Source organism: Mus caroli, chromosome 13, assembly GCF_900094665.2.
Source record: "Mus caroli chromosome 13, CAROLI_EIJ_v1.1, whole genome shotgun sequence".
Classification (NCBI taxonomy): domain Eukaryota; kingdom Metazoa; phylum Chordata; class Mammalia; order Rodentia; family Muridae; genus Mus; species Mus caroli.
The window spans coordinates 103256324-103275721 of NC_034582.1; the positions used below are offsets into that span (position 1 = coordinate 103256324).

Sequence of the window (19398 nt, forward strand, 5' to 3'; positions counted from 1 at the left end):
GCCGCTGCTTCATGCGCCATGCTGAATTACCCACATCACATGGGCTCTCAGGTTCCTCCTCACAGTGCCCAGAGCCCTTACATGACACACTGCAGACAATCATCTGAGGGTCTCGAAAGGAGTCTGTGCTCCACACCTTTGTGTACTTCACAGTTCTCAGTCCGGGTAGCAAACTAGGAAAACACTGTTATTAAACTGTGTCCTCTGTGGCTGTTGAGCTCTCCCCTCCGATCTTATTGTTTTGAGATAATGTCTCACTTTGTAACCAAGGCTGATCTGCAACTATGTATCTCAGGCTGGCTACAGACTCCTAACAGTTCCGGGCATTAGTATATCGAATGCTGGAGGAATTCTAGCCTTGAGTCACCACCATGCCTCACTTCCATTATTATCCTACTTTAAATGGCTCAGCAGTTAAGAGCACTGACCCATCTTCTTTCTAGAGGTTCTGAGTTCAATTCCCAGCAACCACATAGTGGCTCACAACCATCTGTAATGGGATCCAATGCCCTCTTCTGGTTTGTCTGAAGACAGCTACAGTGTACTCATATACAATAAATAAATAAATAAATAAATCTTTTAAAAATTTTATTATTATTTAGTCTTCATTCTTGAAAGACTTAAATTGCACACAACTTAATGAGCATACTGCTCTTGGTGGACACTAGAGTCTACCTTTAGTTATTTTTGTGTGACCTTGAGTGAGGAGTTACCCAGCCCTTCAGAGTCCTAATCCCCCGTGAGGTGAGGTGGGATTTTTAAGCCAACACATTGTCTATTCAAGCCCTCTCTACGGGACTACTCTAAACACACCAAGAAAAGTTTCAAAGCGATGAATCTGCTTTAATGTGGTGCCTTTGGAGTATCTGAAGGTGGCTTTTCCAGAATTCTCTGGCAGCCTTCCTAGTCCAGAATGCTAGAAGGATGTGGGGGTAGGGGAGGGGGAAGGGATGAAAGATCCTGGAATGCTTAAAAAGCACATGGAATCTTTGCACACTTAAATATTGCTACTGGAGGGGAGATTAGCTTCCCCTATTCTCCTGCAAAGCCTCCCACCAGGACCCCCCTCCATCTCCATCTCGGTGCTAGCAGCATTCAAACCTCCCTAAGTCTGGACCATAGGTCCTTTCTTTAATCCCAGGGTTCACCTTGTAAAGTTCTGGCTACTCTCTCTGACCCAGAGCTTCTTTTCTTCCCCTGTTTGAAGAGGTTACAGATGTAAACTATGGTGGGTTTAAATTATAAACCATCTCCTCCTCGGAGCCTTCCAGAGATGCCTCTGTGTCCTCCCACGTGGCCTCATTCTGCATGGTGGATTCTGCCTCATTCTGCATGGTGGATTCTGCCTCAAGTTTTCTTTAGTTAGTTAAAATTGGACACTGTGTTTAATTGATACATAAAACCAAAAAAAAAAAAACTGTACATACTAATAGGATACCATCATGCGATATTACAAAACATGCCTACTTAATGAAACCCTTGAATCAAGTGAAATACACCTCTTTTGCACTTCCTTGTGGTGAAAACACGTCTTGTATTCTAGGTTTCTGAAATTCATGGCATATTCTGTAGGGTACACCAGAACTGCTGCTGCTGACCATCAGCCAATCTTCCCTGACCTTCCACCCACCTCTCTTTCTCCCGCCTTTGTATGACCCGCATTGATGTCTTCCCAGTTGATGACAGGTTGTGCACACACTTCTTGAGCAGCACTGCAATGGGCTCTTTCTAGGTAGTTGGGTCCTGTCTCAGTTCTCCACCTGGGGGAGCTTTCCTGACTTTAATGTTTGGCCTCTTCTCATTTGTTTATTTGTATGTTTACTTGTTTACTTACTTGGTCTGCCGCTTTATTGTTTCTCCGCTCCTAGGTAGCTACTGAGCAGTCATCTGTGGAGATAGGAAGTGGATGTCTATTACAAAAATACTTGTATCTAGTGCGGGGAGTCTGTTACCTTTAGAGGAGTGCTCTATGAAACCTCAGTGCTGTGCGCTGTTTCTACCTAAGAAGGGTTCAGTAGTAAAGTCAGTTTGGGAAATGTTAAATAAAAGGTAAATATAAACCAGGTTACATAGTATAGCTCTTACACCATACATAGTACATCTTTTGACTATGTTAATGTATATAACCTTCATAATGCCTCGCTTTGTGTCTAAAATGACAATTTCACAGTGGACATCATCTGAAGGTGTTTTACTAGATAGATGTTCTTTACATTGCATTCTGGGAAATTCTGCCTTAGACCCAAATCCATCTTACTAGAGGGGAATGCTCATGTGCTAAAAATGGGAGGCAGATTCTCCCCGACTAGAAAGAGAACAGACCGGTGAGTAGGGACAAAACTTCCCAAGAGTGGCCAGACTCGGACAGCACATAGCTTCTGAAAATGGTTGGGTTTGGCCAGCAGATCTAGAACATGGACTAGAGTCAGCACCCAGTGAGCATCTTCTGTCTTTTCGATGCGGAGTGAGATCTTCCTCTTACGCATTGATTTTTGCTGATTAGTTGTAACAGTTTGGTGTTTGCTCTGATGGAGCCTGTAGCACTTCCTTTGTATAAAATCATGCCATCTGCCAACTCTGACAGACTGACCTCCTCTGTTCAAACTTAGAAGCAAAGACGCCTCGCTTTATGTGACGTTTGTCCAGTTGCATTGATTATTCCTCAGTGAAGCCAATGTCGTGCTAGGGATAGCCGTGATGATGGTGATTTCAGCTAAGCTGGCTAAATAGCTGTGGATGTACACAGCTGCCTATATGAATCCAAGCCGTATCAATGAGTGGAGAACGCTGTGTGGATTTGTCACTTCTCTTGCTGCAGTAAAACACCACGACCAAGGCACCCGGTAGAAGGAAGGCTTTGTTTGACTCCGTGTTCCATTATGGCAGAAGAGACGTGTTGTGGCTAAGGGCAGGAAAACTGAGGGCTCCTATCTTGAACCACAAGCAGGAAGCAGAGAGAGACCAGAACGAGTTGTGTGGCTTTTAAACCTCAAGCCTGCTCCTAGGACAGACTTCCTTCAGCAAGGCCATGCCTCCTAAACATGCTCAGACAGCCTAAACTCCACCACCCACGGGAACCAAGTATCCAGAAATCTGTGCCTATGCGTGATGTTTTCGTTTCTCATTCAAACCACCACTTATGTTAATTTGTCCTTAGTTAATCCACTTAGCCAAGAAATGAAAATACAAACATCAACTTAGGTTCCTGTTAACTTGGTTCCAGGAACTCCTCAACAGACATAGCCCGTATGGTGTCAGACTCTTTCTAACTAAGTGTTTCAGGTATTTATTTGCTGTTTTAAATAAAGTCATTTTGGGGAAAAAAAAAATCAGGCCATGGTTTAGTCTTGGATGTTTCAGAGGATGACTTAGGTCTTAAAGGTCAGTCTTAAATGTTTATGATACTCTCAAGAGCAGATACCACTTCTGAAATGGCACATTTGATCTCTCTGGGCCTCTGCCATGTCATGTTTTGGTTTAGTCTCGTTTCCTATTCAAACTCTCCCATTTTGTCTGTGATGCCAGTCTGGGCCTCAGAGCTGGTTCAGTCAAATTCATGTGGTTTATCACTAGGGGGCGCCAAATACAAATAGATGCAGTGGATCTACTATCGGTCAGGTTTTCTTAATAGAGTTTCTCAGGAAAGAGTTTTTATCATGTGAAAGTAAATTCTAAATTATATAATTTAAAGGATTGATTATAAACGAACTCTAGGTTATTATTGACACCCCCTAAAACTATCGCAAGGCACTTGAAAAACAAACAGAGGCTCCCTAGTTTGTGATAGCTATTTGAATTTAACGTCTGAATTTCAGTTAGGCCTCAGAATTCTGTATGGAGGAATTAATAATCACATTTTCACCTGTCAATCTAATCTAAGCATTAACAGTATATGCAAGCACCTACTTAATATTGACTTTATTCCTGGCTACTATACATTTCCCTCTGTGTCTTTCATTTTTATGTAGAAGGGTATAAAACGAATATGATTGGTTATATAGGATCAGATGTTTTCAGTTTCCTGAGTGCCGTGCGATAAACTCCTGCTGCTGAGAAGACCTCCCTGAGTCTGAGGTGCTGTGAGAGCCAGCCCACTCATTCTTAACTATTTCAAGCACGGTGATCCTAAGTTCACGTTAGACTTGATGGCGGCCACAGACCAGAGGGTAAAGAGTGAAGTCCAAGATGTTCTTTTCTTGTTAACATACTTTAACTGTGCATATGAATGGAGTCCCGTGGGACACGGCCACGAGTACGTACAGCAAGTACGTACACCTCCCCCAGCCCTTCCCAGCCCTTCCCTGCCCTACTGAATGCTGTCCCATTTTAAGTCAGCCTTTGACTCTTCCATATCCGTTCGATCGTCCTCCATTGACACACAGGCAGTACTGCCTGCTGTGTGCAGTGCTATGAAGTACTTACTCTCTGTCACTTGAGAGTACTGTGAAGCCACACTGTCTGACTTCAGATCCCAGCCCTGTGGCTTCCTGACTGCGTGACAGCCATTCTCTTTACGGCCCAGGTGTGTTGTTCATTGATTGCCTTTCCATGGCCCTACCTCAAAAGGTGTTTCCTATATTGTGGTGTGGGGTCGGGGGTGTTGGGGTGTGTTGCGATCAGGTGTTCCCGGGCTGTGAGCTTCTGAAAACTCCCCTGGTTAGTAACTGAAATGTGTGCAGATTTTCCTGGGGCTGCTCTCTGTTCCCTCTGTCCCTCTCCTCTTCCACAAAGTCCCCATGACTTTCTCAGACTCTCCTTCATATCGGCACTGTGGCAGGTTCAAGCAGCAAGGTGAAATGTGTAAGGCTTCCCGTGATCTGGATGCCACCGTCAGACAGCGTCATTTGATCACAAAGGCTAGCTCAGTTTCACTGTACAATGTTACAGCTTGCTAGGATATTTCTATGCAGATTAAATTGCTGCAGTAGGCACCCTAGAAGTTCGGACTGTATGCTAAAGCAAGGCTTCTTAAACTTTCCCCACTTGTGACCTGTGACTGAGAAATCTTCACGTGACCCTAAATATATGGGTATATAAAATAAATGTATCAGTCTAAAATTTACTGATAATAAATCACAAAGAGCTGTATTGTAAAATAATTTCTTGGTGTGCCTAACAGGTTTTTTCCCTAACTTATTAAGGACTAAAATAAGTCTGCACTCTGACGGATGGATCTGATTGTTTGATTTTTTCCATGCAGAATTAAGCTGTGGCTGTTTGATACTGTAGGATGCAGAGTCGCCTCAGTGTGATTTGGAGTTGATCAGCCGTTTAGTTTTGTAATCATCATTACTAATAACACCACCCCACTGCATAATAAATGCAGAGTACAACATGGCAGAAATGTGGTTAGGGGCAGTTGAAAAATGTCAATCGTGTTTTAATCTCAACCACACAAAATGTGTCGCAAGACTTAAAAAGCAGAGCCACTCAAGGCAGCAACTCAAATAGTAGTTTCTAAATCAAACACTCTAACAATACAATCCAAAGCTACTCCAATTTGATAGTTAACTTGGCAAAGAACGACAGAGAAATATCAAGTGTGTTTTGTGTCATTGGATTCACTGTGTGTAGAGGAAAAGCCTGGCAATGAATAACATACCTGATTTGAGCCAAATTTGTTCCAGCATCGCTCTGTGGTGTTAGCTCACAGTGCAGAATGGGCATACTGTGCACTCTTAGCCAGGGTCCTATGAAGTCACATCATATACCACCCAGGTGACACCAGACACCTCAGATTCATCGTGCACTTGATTTTGAATTTTCTATTGTTGTGTGTTCAGAAACTTTGTACTGTTGCAAAACTCTGTGACCTTGCATTCAGTCTCATGTGGGGTTTTGACGCACAGTTGCAGAAGCTGGGTACTAAAGGCGTTCAAGTTGAAGTCCATGTCCTGAGTATCAGCGTGCAGTGGGGAAAACCATTTTTCCACCCAGGTCTCACTGTGCGTGGAAGTGGGGGATAGGGGCGCTGACACCGAAGCTGCTCTCCGCCTCTGTGATGATTCGGATTAACGTGTTCAGAGTGGAGACAGGAAGGAACGGGCAGGATTAAATGGTATCTTACAGAAGACAGGACTGGTCACAATGTTTCGAAGAAGAGGAGTAGGCTGGTGGAAGGGAACACCCTAGGGTTACTCAAGGATTCGCTTGGATGATTTATGCTAAACACCTGATAGCGTGTGACTCACACGAGATACCCACTGAATGGGCAGAAAGAGTCACAGGTTTCATCTGAGGCACTGGAAGAAACACGGGCCCAGTGACTGCAGCTGGAGTAGTTATACGGACTACTTTAAATAGGAGAACGGTTCACGGTTTTGAAGAAGTTCCAGGTGACGGGAGGGCAGGACGTTTGAAATGGGAGAGTATGGTGAATTTGGAAACGCGGTACCAAAGTTCAGGCGAGGAGTCCTCATGAAGAAGCATAGGCCCGAAGCAGCAGCCCGTGGCCAGCCAGAGTGGAAGCCTTAACAGAAGGCAAAGAAAGGCATGGCCAGAGAAACCCGCAGAAACAGGCCCGGGGAGGGAGTGCAAAGCGTCTTCAAATAAGGCAGGATATGTCAAAGGTAAGAAAAATGGAGGACAGAGGAGGGGCGAGGGGTGTTCTGCAGGGTTATTCCAGTGGAGAGTGGAGTTGGGGGTTTAATGTAGGAAACGAACCCAAAGTTGTGATGAGTGTCTGAGAACCCCAGCAGCAAAAGACCTGATAGTAACATCAGAGGCAGAGAAGGCCTTTCCCACCCTCACCCTTGGGGTGTGTTTCAGGCCCTCCCTCTCTCCCGGGCCCCCTGCTGCCGAAGTGGATAGTACACAACCCTATATGGGCTGCATTTTTTTTCTTAATTATGTGGAACTGTAACTATTTTGTAAATAAGGCACAGTTAAAAAAAAAGATAAAAAAATACACTAGAATATTAGCAACCGTCTGCTATCATCAGTGTTATTAAAACCTTGAGAACATTTCTGGGGTCTTCCATTTAGCATTTTCAGCACGGAGTTGGCTGAAAGTACCTGGAATTATGGAAAAGGATATTGCAGGACTGCTGTGCTAGACAAGTGTTAGGGTGAAAAGTACTGAGGCAGGCCTGGTGCAGGATGGGCGCCGTAGAGTAACCAGGAGGCAGAGCTGATGTAGGGTGCTGTAGAATAACCACGGCAGGGAGTCCTAGAAGGACAGAGTAAGAAGGACAGAGTAATAAACCGAGACAAGAATATAGACCTTATGCAGAACTTTGCAATAGACTAAGAGCAATGAATTTCTCTTGTTTCTCACCCACAAGATCTCTTAGGATAAAAGTTACACAGAATAATACCATGTCGAGCAGAATAGAAAAGGGTTGGCTTTCCCACAAGAATGTCCAGTACATGTTTAGTCCTCAGGATAACAAGGTAGGCTTACTCTCAGTTTCATCTCAAAGCTATTCAGTTCTTTCTCGGCTTCATCTGGGATGATAAAAATGTCCTTCTGATCAGAATATAGAAACTGGAATCTATATGCATAACTGCATTCTATATCCAGACAGAGCCATGAACTTTCAGATACTCTCTCCCTCCTTCAGTCAGATTTATATTTTAGACTTTGTTAAGTTTTAGAGTGTGACGGTATTAAAATAGAAACAAAGGATTTTGACCGCAGCCTTCCCCAAGGAGAAGGGATGCATTCTCTTTTGTGAAGTCTGGACCAGTGGCATTTCATTATGATTGTGCCTGTGTGTTGGGCAGGGGAGGGAGCAAAGCTGCCTTTATCACCAGGAAAGCCACGTGTTTGGGATTTGAGACAGACTGTGCACACTGAGATGGTATCAGAATCCACACAGACTGGCAATGCTTATTTAAGAAACGTCTGCAGATCTTGACGGTTTTGTGGTCGTTATCCGTCCCTGTGAGAGGGAAGCCCCATTCATCTTCTCACAGGCTGCAGGGAGACCTTTATTAAATGGCGTTCACCATGTGGGAAGGAAAGCCTCTTTTCCCCCAGAGGCTCACCTCGCCAACCAATCACGAAGCATACTGAGCCTCAACCATACCCCCTGCCCTCATAGAGCAAAGATGGAATGTGATTGGTGCATAGTTGTTTCTGTGGGCGGGGTTTCATGTCACTCTTCCCGGCTTCCCCCCGCAGTTCCTTATTTGGTAGCCTTTGACAGAACAAGTCTTTCTCACAGCTAAGCATCTTGATATACATTATTCATTAAGCCCTGGAGCTCGGGAGAGAAAGATGCAGACCCTTAGCTCTTTAGCTGCTCCTCCATCACATGGAGATTCCTTTTGCAGAATAGCTGCTGAATTCCGTTCCATTTTGGAGTTTTACAAATGGCATGTGTTTAATGGGAAGACGGCTGGATGGGATCATAATACGATGCTTTCTTATTTAGACTTAATTACCAAAGATCTTTAAATCCCACACCCTGAATGGCTTTGTGGAAATTGGTAGAAGTCACGGTTTGAGGAGAAGCACATTTTAGAACTTGCTGGCACATACACATATAGACACATAATCTATCAAAAATGCCTGAAGCAAACTATTTATTGTCAGTGTCCTGGGGCTACATAAAGGTAAGATTTATTTTGCCGATAAAACTGTCTACTTTCATTGAACAATTGGTGGATTTTAACTAATTATAACGGTGTCTGAGCAATTTATTTCTTCTCTTAGATATGAACTGGGAAAGAAGTGTGTTTTGTTGCTGAAGATAAGATTGTATAACTGAGTGTCAGGTGTATTTTGTGTATTAAGATAGATTTTGCATGTGCATTGGTTCTTCTGTTTGTCCTATATAAGTTTAACTTATGTTCTAAATAGCAAGGCAGTGAAATAACTTAATTGCAAATAAATTATTCTACCAAAGCCCTTACTGTGACTGATGAATTCGGATTAGCATGCCGCATTTAAATATTATCAGGTGATGTGTGGGTTCTAACTCGATGAGTGCTACTTTTGACTTCAAGTAGAAAATAATGTTTTTTTTTCCACCTCTGTCTTTAAAGCTGTAGATGATGTATTTGTTTGAATGCTTTTCATTATAGTGTAAATTGATTATCTGGAGATAACTGTAAGAAAGTTTATTCACACCATGGCTTGGTTTTAATCTCAAGGAATTGGTAAGATGATGAGGATGCTGAGCCTGCTTTTCACCTGCCCTGCCGTAAAGCTGTCATTGAGTTCTGTCTCCATGATTGAAGCAGGAAGGAGAAAACCCCTGGTTCACTCCCCAAGGAAGCATCATTTCAGCCTGGGATGTATGAGCCAATCACAGCTCATCTCTTCAAAGATATCTGTCTATCTATTCCACTGCGCTAAGTACTTTCAGAGTGAAGGCTCTGTCTGTTGGTTTTCCATTTCTTGGGGAAGCAAACTTTCATGATTGCTGTCGAGGTTGACTAGAATTCTAAGAAAGCTAGAGATCTGATCTCTGTCTTGCTTGCTAGGATTTCTTCTTTCTCTCTAAATCTCTTGGATAGTCCAGATTTTTTTTTTAAACATGCATCTCATGTTTTTATTGACTGAGCTTTGCTAGCCATTTCTTGTCTTAAAATTCCAGTAAAAAGCAATATTAGAAATACTCATACCCTCCCCCAGACTCCCTCTCTCAGCCATTCCAGCCCCTTGAAGCATTTTAGTGACTTTTGTTAGTATTATGACTATGAACAATGCCTATACAAATCTAAATATAGACTTTTAAGGCTTACCTTTTAGGAAGACGCTTGCTGGGCTGCTTAGTGCCTGTGTTAACTAACATGCTGCCCCTAACCTTTGAAGAAAGTCAGATATTGATATTTGGTCTTATGTGTTCTGAAAGGTTCATTTTTATAGAGCCAATGCAGTACTCATTTAAACAAGTCTTAATATTGATATCTCTCATACCTGCAAGGCATCATATCCAAATGATTGTTAGAATTTCACACTGCAAATAGTAGCCAATGCAGTATGCATTTAAATAGGTCTCAATATTTCCCACACTGGCAGGGTACCATATCCAAATAATTGTTAGCAGAATTCTGGGATGGAAACTGTAGTCATTGTCTTACTGCTGATGCTCTGCATCTTTTCATGCACACAGGACATGTCATGTACCCGTCGGGGTTGGTCACATTACACAATTACAGAGGATTAAATTTTTAAAGGCTTTCTTTGTTTTATGACTTATTTTGCATCCTTGACCATCTTAAAAGAAGTCCGTAAAGAGAAGAACTGGAATTCTAAAACACAGAATATAACATTCAGACCTCTGCAAATAGACTTTGCTTTATGATTTAAATGCTGCACACACACACACACACACACACACACACACACACACACACACACACACTGGTGCCTAATGAGAACAAAGGCCTCAAAAGCATTCACGGAGAAATCTCTTCCTCTTTCTTCCCTCCTAGTTGTAACCACGATTCGCTGTAATGGTTTTAAACCATTTAGAGTAGAACAGAACCAGTAAGAAATTCATCAACATAAAATAGAGGTAACTTTCAAACATTGCTACATACCCGATTCAATAGTATTTTCACAGAGCTTTCATTAATAGGCACTTTTGCATCACCCATCCTAAATCAACTGGGGGTGCAATGGTGTTGCAAGGAGGAGACATTCTGTTAGGTTTTTTTTTTTTAAGCCATCCTTCCTTACCCATGGAAATAGTCTATAAATAGCTTAATAAACACAGTTATTCAGAATGACAGAAATTAACCTTGTAATTAAAATGTTTGTTAAAAGCTTTAATATATCATTCTTTAATCAGGCAACTACAAGTTGAAAAAGCACTCCTGGCCACTTTTGTGGTTATTAATTTAGCACACAGGGATTGAAACTGTTATTAGCAGTAGCCAAAAAAAAAAAAAAGTAACAATTTTAACTCTTCAAAAATGTCTTTGTGCTGTAACTTTGTTGGCTCTTTGAACATGGCCTTTTAGAAATCCCCCCACCCCCACCCCCTACCCCCCTTTTGCTCTCCTGGGATGAATACTTTAGGGAGTTGCTTTAAATACTGTCTCATATATATGTTAAGATGTAACGTTGCCTCTTTGGAACACAGCAGGCCTTGGTAGGGAGGCAGGTGTGTGATGTAGGGCTTCTCCAACCCATGCTTCTATGTTGTAGACAAAGAGGAGCGAGGAGTGTGGGACTAGGCTATGATACAGCATGATTCAGGGCAGTCAGCACAGGAGAATCTCTTTAGTGGCCTTTTTAACCTTGGTTATTTTATTGCACTAACTGACGATTTTGATGAATTATATAAACAAATTCTCAGGATGATTGTACATCAGCTACCTCATTCTTCCAGCAAACCCCAATCACCTGCATGACGTAGCTGCAGGTACAGGCAGGTAGCATGGACAGGAGAATGTCCCAGCTGCCATGTCCAGCAACATAGTCATCCTACCAGTCTATGGGTAAGGTAGACGATGGGTCTGTGGATTCCTGTCTCGTTTTCCCAGTGGTCTTCAGGAAATGAGCATCTTGGTGCTTCATTGTACTGAGAGATGTTCAGTGTGGCTGGCACGTCCTGTACTGTCTGCTGAGAGGCCCACACTAGCTGAAAGCAGTGCCCACCCCTCCCCACTTTGACATGGTCAGGTAGTCCTTAATGGCAACTTCATCTTAAGAGCATGGGCTACTTGAAATCAAAGAGAGAATACAGTGCTGGCTACATGTTTAAAATATTCAGAAAACCTTCTTTTGAATATATTTTACCTAACGTGTACATTTTCCCAAGGGTAAATTATTTATAAAGCATTTTTTGTACATGTGAGAGGTTATATATAATATTAGCTTTGAGACAATGTTTAAAATGGTTTTGAAACAGCTGTGATTTCCCATATGGGCCCTTACCTAAATTCCTTTATGTAGATGGATAAAACGGGGATTAGTGTAGATGTATGTGTAATTAGATATATCTTTGTGTCCTTTATTGATAGAAATCAGTTTACCAGTATTAAAGGCTCAGAAATCAGGGTTGACCACCATAGAAGAGCTAACAAAAAGAACTCAAATAACTGAGTGTGTGTTCTGTGGTAGGCTTCAATGGTTAGCTCAATTAATTAACTGTAAATTGACAATTTCCTTAAGAAAACATAATTGGTAAATAACACAAATTTTGAACACTAGTTAGTGTAAATGCCTTTTGAAATAATCTCAGGCAGTCTCATCTTAGTCTCACAGGTAGTAATATATGCTGCTCCGAGTGTAAACAGGACCTGATGCCTTGTGGTGTGTGATGCAGTACACACACTCATATAAAGGCCTCGGAGCAAATACAACCAATTGTCCGTGGTTGAAACCTCTGTATTGCCCGTGGTAGTTATTTCTGAGCAGTGGGGATTTAAAGGTTTTTCTGAATCTTCCCAAATGTCTAGGTTTCTAGATTATTTTTAACCATATATGTATGTGCTGTGCTTAACAAGAATGTGTACAAATACATAGGGCAAGAAGAGCACATTTTATGTTTCCACATTTGAGAATATAGTCGTACCTGCAGCCGACACACAGGACTTGTGCTCACCATGGCCACCATGGCCAGTTCTTCCTACCTTTAAGAGAAACCGAGCGTGTGTTCCTTGTGTCTCACTGTCGGCTGCCATTATCTTGACCGCACTCTGTCGTGGTGAGGGTTGAAGGCTTGGTTTTGATTTGGAGTCCAAACAGCACTAGCTTTGGAAGAGATTTGCTAAGTCTGTATGGCTTATGGATGGACCGCCTCTACACAAATGATGTAAAGAAAGCAAGAATTGTGAAAATTCTAAATAAACCAGTTCAGGTCTAAAGCTTGCATTCCATACACTTCCAAAAGACGAGCTCATTCCTTTTCTCTGGGCTGACAAAGAGAAATCTGAGAGTGAAACGTAAAGTTTCAGTCTCTACCAAACATATAATAAAATTTTTGTTTTTGTTTTTGTTTTTTTTACATTTTTGATCATGTATTTGATATTGGTTACCTTGTATATTGGAAAACTGCATTATTCTGAATGTCCTTGTTTGCTTTCTATTGCCATGATAAAACACCCTGACAAAAACCAACTTGCAAAGGAAAAGGCTTAGTTCACTTTACATTTTCAGGTCACCAGAGCAGGCACCTGGAGGCAGGCACTGAAGCAGAGACCATGGAGGAATGCTGTTTATTGGCTTGTTCTCCATGGCTTGCTTGGTTTGCTTTCTTATAGAACCCAGGACCACCTACCCAGGAACAGTTGGCACTGTCTCTGGTGAGCTGGACCCTCTCATATCAATCTTTATGAAAAGCTTCACAGACTTACCTAGAGGCAATCTGAGGCAGGGGTTCTCTCTGTCTCTCTTTCTCTGTGTGTCTGTGTGTGTTTCTCTCTTTGTCTTTTTCTGTCTCTGTCCACCCCGTCCCCTCCCCTCTCAGTGTGCGTGAGCGTTGACACAAGCATGTGTGCCTGTGTACCACATATATGCCTGATGGCCATAGAGGCCACAGAGAAGAGAATACTGGATCCCTTGGAACTGGAGTTCCGAACAGTTGTTAGCCACTGTGTGGGTGCTGGCAATCGAGCCTAGGTCCTCCGGAAAGCAGCCAGTGCTTCCAGCCACTGGGCCATCTCTCCAGACCTGGAGGAATTTTCTCGATTGAGCTTCCTCTTCCCAGATTAACTCCAGATGGTGTGAAATTGACAAAACAACAATAAAAACAGACAGACAAAACCAGGACACTGAATACTGAAAACTGCTGAAGCGTTTTCACGTGCCTGGTTGGGAGAGTTTTTAGACTCAAGGGTAGGCTTTACATTAAGAAACTCTATCCATATGGTCCCTTACTAATTCTCTGGCCTCTGAGTGTTCCACATGGAATACACATACGTAAAGAGTCAAAGACAGCATCCACAAGTGAGAGAAAATGCCATGTTTGCTCTCTGGGTTACCTGACTTAGAGTGACCTCTTCCAATTCCACTCATATGCATTTTCACAGTCTCATATTTTTAAAAGAGGAATAACGTCCCATCATGTAAATGTGCCATGTCTTCATCATCCAGTCACCCCGTTAATGGGCATGTAGGTTGTTTCCTTTTCTTGGCCGTTGTGGATAGAAGAGCATTGCACACGGGTGTGCAAGGACCTCTGTAGTAAGACGGCGTCCTTTGGAGAAACGCCCGGGAGTGCTGAATCATGTGGCAGATCTATTTGTGGCTTTTTGAGGAACCCCCATACGGGTTTCCATAATGGCGGTGCCAGTTCACACTCCCCCTCAGCAGTGTTCCCCTCTCCCCGAGTGCTCACCAGCCAGCGTCTGTCCTCTTCCTTTTAGCTCTGCCATTCTGAGTGGGGAGGAACTGAAATCTCAGAGCCGCTTTAATCTGCATTTCCCTGCTGCCTTAGCAGGTGACTGCAGTGAGTCTGATGGCATAGGCCCTGTGGCCTCTGTAGAAATAAATGGTGAACTTGAAAAGCAGAGAACCAAGCACTGACCTGTCTTCTGTTTCCCGACTTGGGATATGGATCTGTAAGTTCTGTGGTTTCTGAGGACTAATACTCCTTACAATTTCTGCTTGTATACAATGTCCGCAGGAAGTGCTAGGGAGTGTCTACTCAGATGTTGCATCTCTCCAAAGCCCCGGGGGAACACACAAACCTATTCAGTTTTTCTTTATGGTTAGAGAGAATCATACTTTTACACTATATTACATTATAGTACATTACTATTATATATTGATGTTTGATAATGATCAATCAAGTGATATAAGAAGACAGTGTTGACGCCGGGCATGGTGGCGCACGCCTTTAATCCCAGCACTTGGGAGGCAGAGGCAGGCAAATTTCTGAGTTCGAGGCCAGCCTGGTCTACAGAGTGAGTTCCAAGATAGCCAGGGCTATACAGAGAAACCCTGTCTCAAAACAAACAAACAAACAAACAAACAAAAACAAAAAAACCCCTAAAGAATACAGTGTTAAACTCAGTGTGTCATAGGTTAAAAGAAAAGACATGAAAGCTGAAGGGAGATTAGCTGGGCAGAAGGGCTCCAGTGGGGATTTGGGGGGTGAAAACGACTGAAGTTGACTCCATAACTATAGGAAACAGTCAAACAACCAAAAGCAAAGGAAAGCAAGCAGAAATATAGAATACCGGGCTGGAGAGATGGCTCAGAGGTTAAGAGCACTAACTGCTCTTCCGAAGGTCCTGAGTTCAAATCCCAGCAACTACATGGTGGCTCACAACCATCCATAATGAGATCTGATGCTCTCTTCTGGGGTATCTGAAGACAGCCAAAGTGTACTTACATATAATAAGTAAATAAATCTTTAAAAAAATATAGAGAGAATGCCATGTGCAATTGTCCTGTAGTCATCTATTACATTTTTCTTCTGCCGATGATAATAACACCTGTGTTTTAAAAATTCTTTTATCCATTGATGAATGCCATTAGGTGCTGTGGCCTGTGCTAGCTAACTTTGCATATTTCAATGGAAGATAATATAAAGTTAAATGAAATTCTAGACTCAGTTCCTCCTTCCTCCTTCCATGGGGTTCATATCCTCATGGGCCCAGGGACTGGTCACCACACAGACTGTTGCAACTTTCCTACACTGCAGAAAGTCACACTGGGTACTACGTGGTCATGAGTACTTAAACGTTCTTTGGGTGGATTTCACTGTGTGACATCAGGGCAAGCGTACGTCACCACCCTGCCAACTTCCCTTAACGTTAAGAACTCTGTATCTTTTTGTCTTTCAGTTCAAAAGGATGCTTAACCGGGAGCTCACGCATCTCTCTGAGATGAGTCGGTCTGGCAACCAGGTGTCGGAGTACATCTCAAACACGTTCTTAGGTGAGCAGAGCAGCGCACAACTTAAGGCTTTCCGTTGACTTCTTCGCGCCATTATCTTTAGAGTTAACTTGTCCTAGAGCCCAAACATATGTTAGAAAAGCTATTTTAAATACATAATGTTAATAAGTGGAGACTCCCAGCCTCAGAATCAATTTAAGGTGACAGTATGTTCTGTTTGTTTGTTTACTTACGGGGCTGGGTATCAAGCCTACAGCCTAGCACATGCTAGGCAAGTACCATACTACTGAGCCACCTCTCTAGCCAAGTCTTCCCTAATACTAAATTATAAAATATTTACCAAGGTATCTATTCATGGCTGTATTGAACACTTTTTTTGTTGTTGTTAAATGCCACTATTAGTGGGTACAAGGGAATTAATAATAAATTATAAATGGGCCCTAACCCCTAAGACGAAGACTTCATAGTCTGCTGATTACCAGGCCGAGCTTGACTGATACAGGTGCAGTTCTAAGGGAAGCTTGCTGCTGTAGTCAAGAGTGGGTGTGGTTTTGTGAGACAACCCTTCTAACCTTAACTGCAGACAGAAAATGCCATAAGTGAAAATTAATCATTTGAATCCCTCCTAGCCATGGGAATGTACCTTTAAAACAAAAATTACTGTACATGAAGAAGCAAATTCCTATACTGATGTTTGTTGAACCTATGCTGTACAAGGATGAGCAAAGGCCTTTAACAGAAATGAGTGTACAAAGACATCTTATGTCTATAGCTTTTACTGTAAAAATTAGCATATGTGCCTATCGTTATATGATGTTGTGGTTTGTCTGTGGGTCCCTGTAGACTGGGCTACATCATAAACATTTCCTTCTTATTGCACGGGAAACAGTAACAGAAGTATCTGGCCATTCTGAGGTGTGGCTTCAACTCCCACAGTGTGGCTGGTCACAGTTATTTAGCCCCCGAGTTTATTCGCTGCTATTTTTGATATGTGTGCATATGAAGTTTCTAACGTTTTAAAATACATGGTGAAACTGGAGTCCATATAGTAGAGCAAGTTGTTTCCAAACTTCTAAATGAATTCAAATGGGAATAGAGTTGTCAAACAGTAAATAACCAAGTATTTTGCTTTCTTTAAATTGGCTCTCACATCTTGCGGTTTTCTCTCAGGATAATCTGTCAGGAGGCCTCTGGTAATTCAGTAGAATCTGTTTAATTTGGGGCTTGAGGATACCAACTTGTAGTCAACTCTAAAAGGAAAAGTAGTGTTTGGAATCACTTCTTAGAATATATACTGAGCAGTTACGGTTGGTTCATTTATATGTTATGTGATTAAGAAATAAAGTTGAATTCTTAGTAAATGTAGGGTGTCTCTGAATGTTTTAAGATAAGCAACATGAAGTGGAAATCCCCTCTCCAACTCAGAAGGAAAAGGAGAAGAAGAAAAGGCCGATGTCGCAGATCAGTGGGGTCAAGAAGTTGATGCACAGCTCCAGCCTAACTAATTCATGTATACCCAGGTTTGGGGTTAAAACGGAGCAGGAAGATGTCCTGGCCAAGGTGAGGGGACTCAGGGATCACGACGTGGTACACCTTCTCATGAATTAGTTAATTCTCTCTCTCTCTCTCTCTCTCTCTCTCTGTCTGTCTTCCTTCCTTCTTTTCTTTTTCCTTTTTAAACAGAAAAGTTAATTAATTTATTTTATTTTAAAAACTGCTTTAGAGTCACACATAGTGGCACAGGCCTTTAATCCCAGTACTTGGGTGGCAGAGGCAGGTGGATCTCTGTAAGTTTGAGGCCATCTTGGTCTACATAGTGAGTTCCAGGACAGCCATAGTGAGACTCCAGTGTAGTTCCAGGAACTACCTAGTGAGACTGTGTCTGTCTCAAATAGAGATATAGAGATAAATCAACAACAAACCTACTTTGTTTTCTTTGAAGTAACTGAGAGAATGTGTGTGTGTGTGTGTGTGTGTGAGTGAGAGAGAGAGAGAGAGAGAGAGAGCACAAGTGTGACTAGGACATCAGATACCTTGTACCTGGAGTTATAAGAAGTCCTGAGCCACCTAACATTGGGTGCTGGGAACTGAACACAGGTGCTCAGGAAAAGCAATAATTGTTCTTAACCACTGAGCCATCTCTCCAGTCCTTGATTTGAAGGTGGGAAAGTCACTTCATAAATCTATAAGTCATTAAAGTTTAGTAATATGCAGTTTTAGACATGTGGCTTGGATGATTTGTGTTTGTTGTGTTTGGTGGCTTGTTTCCCTTAAGCATCTCCATTTGAGTTCTTGACCTTGGAGAGTTAGAAATCTATCATCTCTCCTGGATTTTACACTAGGTAGATTCTGTGACTAGATTTCATCTATTAAATTATTTGAGGTCAAAATTGAAAGCCTATGAATGTAATTTGCCATCAGATTCATGAGTTTAAGCAATGCTGTGGGTCAGGATGTTGACTTGAGCTTGCCTGTTCACGTGCCATTTCCTTTACATTTAAAATGAGCCATTCTTTATCTTATGTCAGCAGTGTTTTCCATAAGAGTCGGTTATTTTTAAATGCTTCAACTTATTGTCACTTGTTGTTCAACTTCGTGTTCTCCGGGTGCTTTCCTTCGACCTAGGAACTAGAAGACGTGAACAAGTGGGGCCTCCACGTTTTCCGAATAGCAGAGCTGTCTGGTAACCGGCCGCTGACTGTTATCATGCACACCATTTTTCAGGTAACCGGCCTCTCCCTGTTACCATGCACACCGGTTTTCTGGTGATGTCCTCCAGTTGCTTCTAAGCAGGGACTGTGTTGGTCATTTTCTGCTGCTGTGACATGAGCTACTCTTTTGAGAAAGGATTTATTTTAGCTCACGGTTTCAGGGGGCCTGGGCAGCTGTCCCATTGCCTTTAAGTTGTGATAAGATAAACCCTGAGAGAGTAGTTGGCTCAGCTGAAATGAACAAATAGAGGGAGAGAGGAAGGGGGAGGGGACGTTATCCTGGGGCAGGACAGAATCTTCAAGGCCTGCTCCTTTCAGCTCTGCCTTCTTCATGGTAGCCTATCTAGCCGTGAACTCACTGATAAGGTTAATGTACCCATCCCATGGTCGCACAGCCACCTATTAACTGTACCACCTCCACAGTGAGGCACTGGGGCAGGTTATACCCCAACTGCCCAGCCCTTGCACTGGGCACTGTACCATCCCCTTTGACTTATTTGGATGCCTTTCTTTGACTGCTCCTTTATAAAGAACATTAATGGTAGCATTTTTCTATTTAAGAAATATGGGGGAATGGAAACAATGTATTAACAATAGTTATAAATTCATCTCTACAATGCCAGACTCTTCTCTTTCTCAACAAACGAACCTGATTAGCCAGAGTATAATTTCTTGAGTATCTTTTTTAGTATTCAGCCATCTTTCCTATACCCGTTTCTTGCCCCTGTACCACGTCAGGGTAGGCCTCCCTGAGAAGCTGGGGCTGGGGCTGGGGCTGGGACTGGTTCTGGGGCTGGGGCCGGTATCTGGAGACTAGATGAGGAACTCCAGCCTGCGAGCAAACGTGGGTTCATCAGTGTGACTGAGGAGCCCAGTCAGCAGCTGCACTGAAGCTGCCTGCCCGCGCTGAGGACTGGCACCCCACTCCTCACACGGAACCTC

At 42.6% G+C, this 19398-nt stretch overlaps 1 protein-coding gene across 11 annotated transcripts in view; it reads left to right on the plus strand.

Annotated features, from left to right (window-relative positions):
• Pde4d (phosphodiesterase 4D) overlaps positions 1-19398 on the plus strand; it is a 1431689-nt gene that overhangs the window by 1393999 nt on the left and 18292 nt on the right. For 9 of the 11 annotated variants that reach the window (XM_029468212.1, XM_021180268.2, XM_021180267.2 and 6 more), the window contains 3 exons: positions 15694-15787; positions 17133-17305; positions 18371-18469. In XM_029468212.1, coding sequence (XP_029324072.1) covers positions 15694-15787; positions 17133-17305; positions 18371-18469 — 366 coding nt within the window. Of the gene's footprint in view, positions 1-5691; positions 6570-7494; positions 8560-15693; positions 15788-17132; positions 17306-18370; positions 18470-19398 lie in introns of those variants that run through there. The other 2 variants (XM_021180270.2, XM_021180269.2) reach the window with 2 other exon arrangements.